The following is a 9,129-nucleotide window of genomic DNA, read 5'->3' on the forward strand; positions in this document are numbered from 1 at the left end:
TTAATGAAATACTGGGCTGGCAATCTGGCTTCTGAGGTGTTGAGGGAATCTGTCCAAGGAGGTGCCATACTTTAGAACTCACTGAAAACCACCCAAGGGTGCTGGGGAAGCTGTGCATTATTCACAATAGCCAAAAGGAAGTACCCAAGGGCCCACTGGATGAATGAATAAATATATATATATTTATATAATTACAGACACACACACACACATTCCCATTCCCTTATTTCCTCAGGAATATTGTTCAGTCTTAAAAAGGAAGGAATTCTGACACATGCTACAACATGGATGAACCTTTAAGGCATTATATTATATATATAATTACAGACACACACACACACATTCCCATTCCCTTATTTCCTCAGGAATATTGTTCAGTCTTAAAAAGGAAGGAATTCTGACACATGCTACAACATGGATGAACCTTTAAGGCATTATGCCAAGTGAAATAAGACAGTCACAAAAGGACAAATATTGTGTGCTTCCACTTATATGAGGTACCTATAGTAGCCAAACTCATAGAAAACTGATGATTTAGGCCAGGCAAGCTGCCTAACTTAGTTGGATAAATATCAATTTGGAATGGGCTGATCTATATATCTTTAGTCTATTTATATACTAAATTATATAAATTTTACACACACACACACACACACACACACACACACACACACACACACATCTATATATGATTTCCACTTAAAATGCCAGGAAAAATATGCATCTCACTATGTTTGTGTCATGTATTCTTTCTAGCTATATTTTGAAATGAAATAACTAAGCTAAACTTATTTAACCATAAATTAAACTCATCTTTTTACAAGGACTTTGTTCTATTTTCTTTTTTTTTAATGAAAAATATTTAGTGTTGATATTATTGCAGGTGTCCCCCATCTCCCCCTCTTTTGCCCACCCCTACCCCTCACCCCCCTGCCTCAGCCTTCATCACACTATCGTCTGCGTCCATGGAGAATGCATATGTGTTCTTTTGCTAATCCCTTCACCTTCTTTACCCAGTCACCCTCAAAATACCTTCCAGTTCTGTGTTAATGTTGTCAGGAAGAGTTTCCAATAGAAAATATAGTCTACTGAGTTCCATGCTTTCGATTTCCAGAAGTTCAATTGTAGTGTTTCTCAATTCTTCCTAAAGATTGAAATTACATATTAAAACAATAAACTTTATCTCCTAAACAATGCCCTATAAATGCTTTCAAAGGTCAAAAATGTAATTTTCATTAAATATCTTCTGCTGCCATTTTCATTTGGAATAGAAAGTAGGAAACATAAGAACAATCAGTTTTAAGGTATCACTGTTAATTTAATTTCCACTTATTTTCTCCTACTCAGAAATCATCTTTCCCTATGTGTGTTACCTGTTTGCAGTTTCAATCAATTTAAAGACTTCAACAAAAAGGGTAACATTGAGAAAGAAAACTACTTAATTAAAAGTAGAAAATGCCTATAAAAATATGCTTACGTATAAAGAGAACAACAGTTCTCTTTACATACCTACAAATCCAAACAAAAAGTCAGGTAAGCCTGTTGTTATTATTGTTATTAATTCATAATTTTGGAGGTGGGGTTATTTGAAAAAAATTTAAAAATCTGTTCATGGAAAAACAGATGAAATCATCTTTTAAATAAATGGTTGTAATGGCTATAGGTACTTTATTACCTGAGAAATTACTATTATTTTTATTAATAATGAAAGGCAAGTTATATAATTATATATATAGTATGATCAGGTTTCTATAAAAAATAAAACTCAATACAGGCATAATCTATACCCTGAAAGTAAGGAAGAACATTCATCAAGGAGTTAACTGTGATTATTGTAGGATGGTGGGATCATCGTGGTTTTTACTTTCTTCCTTTTGCTTGTCTATTTTTTTTGTTTTCCAGAGTAAACTTGTAGTGCTTTTATAATAGTGAAAATGTGCTACTTTAAAAAATGGAAGGATTTATCTCTAAGAGATTTCACAGGTCAGATATTAAATGGAGACATACTAGATACTGTAATAAGCCACAATAAATACTTTGATCTCTTGAATCCCTAGAGAAAAAATATAACTGAAAACAAAGCAAAGGAAGAGGTTTTCATGAGATCACAGTGCAGTACAACATGCATAAACTCTAAAGAGTACGTATTCTACTAGTATATGCATATACTCTACATGTATTCAAATAAGTGTAATTATAAGGTATAATTCTATAGTATACATACACAACTATATATAATTTTATACAAAACTAGAGGCCCAGTGCACGAAATTCATGCACTTGGGGGTCCCTCAGCCAAGCCTGTGCCCTCTCACAGTCTGGGACCCCTCGCTCCTTACTGCCTGCCTGCTTGCTGCTCCTTACTGCTTGGCTCGCTGCTTCTTAGTGTTGCTGCGGAGGCGGGAGAGGGTCCCGCCACCACCACTGCGCTCACCAGTTGTGAGCCCAGCTTCTGGCTGAGCGGAGCTCCCCATGTGGGAGCGCACTGACCACCAGGGGGCAGCTTCTGCATTGAGCGTCTGCCCCCTGGTGGTCAGTGCGCATCATAGTGACCAATCATTCCACTGTTCGGTCGATTTGCATCTTAGGGTTTTATTATATAGGATATTAGAGGCCCAGTGCACTGATTCATGCACCAGTGGGGTCCCTTGGCCTGGCCTGCAGGGATCAGGCTGAAACCGGCCCAATGCATGAATTTGTGCACCAGTGGGGTCCCTCCCTTGGCCTGGCCTGCAGGGATTGGGCGAAACTGGCTCTCCGACATCCCCCGAGGGGTCCCGGATTGCGAGAGGGAGAAGGCCAGGCTGAGGGACCCACTGGTGCATGATTGGGGCTGGGGAGGGACCACGGGAGGGCTCCAGGGCATGTCTGGCCCATCTCGCCCAGTCCCAATCAGCTGGACTCCAGTAGCAAGCTAACCTACCGGTTGGAGCTTCTGCCCCCTGGTGATCAGTGCATGTCATAGTGACTGGTCGAACGGTCGGACACTTAGCATATTAGGCTTTTATTACATAGGACTAGAGACCTGGTGTACTAAATTCGTGCATGGGGTGTGTGTCCCTCAGCCCAGATGCACCCTCTCCAATCTGGGACCCCTTGAGGGATGTCCGACTGCCCATTTAGGCCCGATCCCAGTAGGATCCCTACTGGGATAGGGCCTAAACGGGCAGTCGGATATCCCTCTCACAATCCAGGACTGCTGGCTCCCAACTGCTCGCCTGCTTGCCTTCCTGATTGCCCCTAACCACTTCTGCCTGCCAGCCTGATCACCCCCTAACCACTCCCCTAACAGCCTGATTGATGCCTAACTGCTACCCTGCCAGCCTGTTTGCCCCTAACTGCCCTCCCCTGCAGGCCTGGTCCCCCCCCCCCCAATTGCTCTCCCATGCAGGCCTGGGTCCCCCCCAACTGCCCTTCCCTGCAGGTCCGGTCGCCCCCAACTTCCCTCCTCTGCCGGCCTGGTCACCCTAACTGCCCTCTCCTGCAGACTTGATCACCCCCAACTGCCCTCCCTTACAGACCTGGTCCCTCCCAACTGCCTTCCCCTGCTGGCCATCTTGTGGCGGCCATCTTGTGTCCATATGGGGGCAGCCATCTTGTGTGTTGGAGTGATGGTCAATTTGCATATTACTCTTTTATTAGATAGGATAGAGGCCTGGTGCACAGGTGGGGGCCAGCTGGTTTGCCCTGAAGGGTGTCCCGGATCAGGGTGGGGGTTCCCTTGGGGTATGGGCGGCCTGGGCAAGGGGCCTGTGGTCGTTTGCAGGCCGGCCACACACCCCCGGCGACCCAAGAAGAGGCCCTGGTATCTGGGATTTATTTAACTTCTATAATTGAAACTTTGTAGCCTTGAGCGGAGCCAAGCCTCCCGCTTGCTCCATGGCCGCAGCCACTTTTGTTGGGATTTATTTATCTTCTATAATTGAAACTTTGTAGCCTTGAGTGGAGGCCTGGGCTCACCAGGGTGTGCGGAAAGCTTGGCTTCCTCCATTGCAGGGGAAACCCAAGCCTCCTGCTTGCTCCATGGCTGCAGCCATCTTGGTTGGGTTAATTTGCACACTCACTCCTGATTGGCTGGTGGGCGTGGCTTGTGGGTGTGGCCAAGTAATGGTTAATTTGCATATTACTCTTTTATTAGATAGGATAATTGTAAAGTAATGAGATTAACTTTTATCAGCAGTCTCTAGACCCAAACTCGTTTACTTTACAGTCATCCTATATAATAAAAGGCTAATATGCAAATCGACTGAACAGCAGAACAACCAGTCGCTATGATGTGCACTTACCACCAGGGGGCAGATGCTCAATGCAGGAGCTGCCCCCTGATGGTCAGTGCGCTGACATAGGGAGAGCGCCGCTCAGCCAGAAGCAGGGCTCATGGCTGGTGAGTGCAGTGGCAGTGGCAGGAGCTTCTCCTGCCTCTGTGGCAGCGCTAAGGATGTCCAACCGCCAGCTTAGGACATCAGTCAATTGGACATCCCCTGAGGGCTCCCAGACTGCAAGAGGGCACAGGCTGGGCTGAGGGGCCCCCTCCCACCCCCTGAGTGCACGAATTTCGTGCACTGGGCCTCTAGTATTTTTATATTTTTAGAAATTTGATATGTAGTAGATTCTTATTCAATATTTTTAAATCAAATAAAGAGACCTCACTATTCTGACCCTTCTGGGGAAGCATTGTAAATGTCACCCAGGACCAAACAGAAAAGTTTGTGACTTCAAAAGAAAATTATTTAAATATTTCTTTGTGGGGTTATCATAACCAAAAGAAATTCTGTTCATTTATTTTCACTGAACAGCATGGTCTACTTCAAGGAAATGGGTGCGAGAATTGCTTATAGAGAACTGAGTTCATTGGTACCACACATGCAATTTATTTCAGAGGTTGTTTGTCTTAACCAATACTTACATATTGGTGTCCTAAGCATTTGCCCATTTGGCTCACCCCTTAACTGAGCTCTATTATCACCAGTATCGCTTCTGTTTAGCTGGCTTGCCCTCATCCATAGCACAAGTCTTTTTTTTTTTGGGGGGGGGGAGGGGAAGAGAGAGGGAGAGAGAGAAAGAGAGAAACATCAATGTGAGAGAGAAACATCAATGCGAGACACATCAATTGATTGCGTCCCATGTGCGCCAAGGGCAGAGATCGGACCTGCAACCCAGGTATATGCCCTTGACCGGAATCAAACTCATGACCTTTCAGTCCACAGGCTGACACTCTAAACACTGAGTCAAATGGGCTAGGGCCATAGCACAGGTCTTAATTAAGTGTTCTGCATGGAAAATCAGGCAACAGTCCACAATTGAGCAACACTGGTTAAAATGCTTAGTAAATTGAGAGGGGAAAAAAAATTTTTATAATTTTTTTATGTATCTATTGAAATACTTTGAACAGGGTTGGTGCTAAATTAAAGTTTGATGAAGAAGTAAGTGGAAGATTGGGGAAAAAAAAACTCTTATAGACAATACAATACCAATCTCTTGACAGATATAGCAATGTCCTTAAGAAAGATCTTAGCGTCTTCGTTGCATTTAAAATAGCCACTTTGCAGTGATTTTTCTAAAAAAAAAAAAAGTAGAAAATTAAGATCTCATATTTATCTGTTCAAATCCTATTTAACCCTTTAAGATCTAGCTCAAATGTTTACTCAGCTGGAAATTACATCTTCTATCTCTGAATTTCTGTTGTACTTTATATAAATCTTTTTTTGTACTTGTTATTTTCTATTTCATTCTATTCTAATTTAGGGATATATTTTATGCTCCTTGAGTCCATCTTTGTATCTCATGGTAAAAAAAGAGGATGTTTATAGCTAGGACAAGAAATTCAACCAACATTTATGGAAGGTATAAATATAACAAGCCTATACTGTAGGTTTGTATAGGAATGTTTTCATATATGGTAGTATTTTGCCCAAAACACACATTTAATTAACTGTATAACAATCTAAGTTGACTCTTGTAAACTTATGATTCCTATCTCACAGGTAAGAAATCTAAGACTTTGAGGTCATGTCATATGGTCAAGGTCACAGAGCCCATCACGGATCGAGTCTGGATTCAAATGCAAGTGGTGTGACTACAGGTCCCATGCCCTAAAGAGCTCTATTTACTTTCAGAAAAGTAAATAGCAATTTCTGCCCTCACTTCCAGGGAACTCGAATTCTCTGAATGAAATAAGCTCTCAAACCAAGTGAAACTCAGTTACAGAGTTTGCAAGCACGTGTGGTTAGAGAGGGACAGGCATTGCCTGCTATTTCCTTTTCTTTCTTCTAAGGAATGAATGAACCCAAGAGCTTGATCCCACCTGCAAAGGAGTTGGAGAGCTACTACATATTTCATAACTCACACCAAGGACAAGAGGTTCAATTAAGTTTTTCTTCCTGAGAAAAACTTTCTGAAGGTCCGAAAATTATTAGCAGGAAAAATATTTGTCAGTGAATGGATATGCTGATCTAGATGACCTTGTACACACATGAAAATACTCCTCCAACACTTGTAAGAATTGTGAAGTTAAATTCGTTCATCTAAGAAGGATAAAAGAAACTATCCCAAACTGAGGAACATCGTGATAGATATCAGTATAGTCATCTGGAAACAATGAGATTATTAGAGTAAAGCAAAGAGATGCTTTGTTGTTTGGTATAAATGGTTTATGAGCTCAACAAGACACCCTTCCTTGGACTGTCGCACCTTAAGCTTATGTGACTTGATTACAGGTTCAGCTTCTTAAATGAAGAAGTATTTTAACCGGGCCCCACCGAAGGTTATTATCGGTTTCATCTCCATAACACCCTTCTCTAATATTCCCTGCCTAATACGACAAGAGCTTCTTAAACTCTCCGGTCGTAGTAGGCAAGGAGAGGCTTTCTTGTTTGCCTGTTAAAATTTTCCAGTTTGCCACGGCACAATGCTGGAGGAAATTGACTTGGAAAGGAAGGCCCCGAAGGGAAAAGGTAAAACTGAATGCACAACCTAAATGCAGGTGGGCACTCCAGCTGCAGATAAATGGCAATGGCCTGGGAGTCCAGGATTTGTCACCAGCTACTGGTGTGAGTTGGGCCAAGTCACTCCAGGGGCACGACCACCGCACGAGGGCTGAGTCCTGGGTCCCACCCGGTCGCCTCTCTCTAACCCTAGGACCGGAGAAGGCTCTGCTCCAGCCAGGGAGGCGCTGGGTCCCGGAGGCGGGTCCCACTGAAGTTCCCGCTAAGCTGCCCGCGCCCTCTCCCTCTCCGAGGACTCCCTCCCCGCGCCCGCGGGCCTCTCACCCACAATAAAGAGCTGCTCCAGCACTGCGGTCGCGACTGTGGAGCCCAGGGTGGAGGGGAAGGTGCTTAAGTCCAGGGAGGGGCCGGTGGACACCGCCACCTGCTTCTGCTTGTCGCTGAAGCCCAGCTCCGGAGACCAGGAGTGTAGCGCCATGTTGCTGCTCGCTCCGGCGTCGCCCACTCGACCAGAGGCAAGGACGCACGCCCGTTGCCACGGGCAACGAGGTCGCCCACGCAGGCGCACCAGGCGCACCAGCTGTGGCCCCTCCGCGCGTCTCTAGCTTTAGTCACAACAATTAAGCGGTACCGGAAGGAACCCCTCTGGAGCGGCCCTGTTCTCCATTTCCAGTTCTTTCGTTCAGCCCTCGCACCTGTCTCGTGGGCATCAATAAGGGTCGTGTTTGAGCGCGGCTCTGTGTCAGGCACTGCTGGAGGAGCTTAATTTTTTTCACAGTGGCTTTGTGAGGCAGGTTCTTTCACACACAGGTGCTAATTTTATTATTATTTTTTAAAATATATTTTATTGATTTTTTTACAGAGAGGAAGAGAGAGGGATAGAGAGAAACATCGATGAGAGAGAAACATCGATCAGCTGCCTCCTGCACACCCCCTACTGGGGATGTGCCCGCAACCAAGGTACATGCCCTTGACCGGAATCGAACCTGGGACCCTTGAGTCCGCAGGCCAACAATCCACTGAGCCAAACCGGATTCGGCCACAGGTGCTAATTTTAGATGAGCCTAGGTAGTTACACACCTGCAAGGTATTTTGTGGTTTCACAAAATGCCCATTTTGTAACTGCTCCCATGACCTATTAAGTCTTTGTCATAACGCTTCGGGGAGATTATTATGGTTATCCCATTTTTCAGAAAATCTTACTGAGGTGAGAGAGACAATAACCTTGGGGATAACCTCTGGCCCGGCCCTTAGAACTGGACAATGGCAATGGCAGTTTTCCCACCCCAGGCCTGCCAGAGCTGCCCCTGGGACTGCAACCCGGGCAGGGAGTGGGGCTGGACAGCCAGGCACTGAGGCGTGGCTGCAGAGTATGGGGTGCAGGAGCCCAGCCTGACATTGAGGCTGTGCATTTACTGTTAGACCTTGAATTCCCGAGCTCAGGAGTTTGGGTTTTGCTGCTGCAGGCAATGCTGCTCTGAACTGGAAGTTGAGAACAGATTAAGGGGCTCCCTGCTGGCAGCTGCTTGGTAATCAGATTGTTTCTGCCTAAGGTAACATTACGGTAGAGCAGAATATCCTTACCAATTACAGGCATTATGATTCTTTTCAAGGAACCATCTTGCAGAGTAATCAGAAATTAAATTGGGCCTGAAACAAACAACCCGTATTTAGCATAAATGTCTTATTTATTTTTATTATTAAGTGGCATCCTAAAAAGGTAGCAGTGATCATTGTTAATGCTCACTTAGTATTTTTACAGACATTTCAAACACTCATGATCTTAAAGTAGCAATATTATTTTTAATTTATTTAGTTCTAATTTTTACAAAGTGTTTTAGATGATTCATCTGAAGATGATTCAGTAAAGATCACTGGTGTATTAAGCTCTCCATTTGATTTAAAAATCTTTGCCTTTGCCCAGGCAGCATGGCTCAGTGGTTGAGCGTAGACCTATGAACCAGGAGGTCACAGTTCCATTCCTGGGTACCCATGTTGCAGGTTCCATCCCCAATGTGGGGCGTGCAGGAGGCAGCTGATCAATGATTCTCTGTCATCTCTTTCCCTCTCCCTTCCTCTCTGAAATCAATAAAAATATATTTTTAAATTTTTGCCTTCTTCTTTTCTCACTTTGGTCTAGCTAAGGTTTTGTTATTTTTTTAAAAAAATCAACTCAGTTTTTTAT

The 9,129-nt window shown here is 44.1% G+C and overlaps 1 protein-coding gene across 1 annotated transcript in view; it reads right to left on the reverse strand.

Annotated features, from left to right (window-relative positions):
• CCDC175 (coiled-coil domain containing 175) overlaps positions 1 to 7,422 on the reverse strand; it is a gene marked incomplete at both ends in the record, with an annotated part of 59,846 nt that extends 52,424 nt beyond the window's left edge. The window contains 3 exons of the mRNA XM_079768993.1: positions 1,033 to 1,144; positions 5,472 to 5,557; positions 7,269 to 7,422. Of these exons, the coding sequence (XP_079625119.1) occupies positions 1,033 to 1,144; positions 5,472 to 5,557; positions 7,269 to 7,422 (352 nt within the window). The remainder of the gene's footprint in view (positions 1 to 1,032; positions 1,145 to 5,471; positions 5,558 to 7,268) is intronic.
• Positions 7,423 to 9,129: the final 1,707 nt, after the last annotated feature.

Source organism: Cnephaeus nilssonii (assembly GCF_951640355.1).
Source record: "Cnephaeus nilssonii genome assembly, chromosome: 4".
In the NCBI taxonomy this organism is placed as follows: domain Eukaryota; kingdom Metazoa; phylum Chordata; class Mammalia; order Chiroptera; family Vespertilionidae; genus Cnephaeus; species Cnephaeus nilssonii.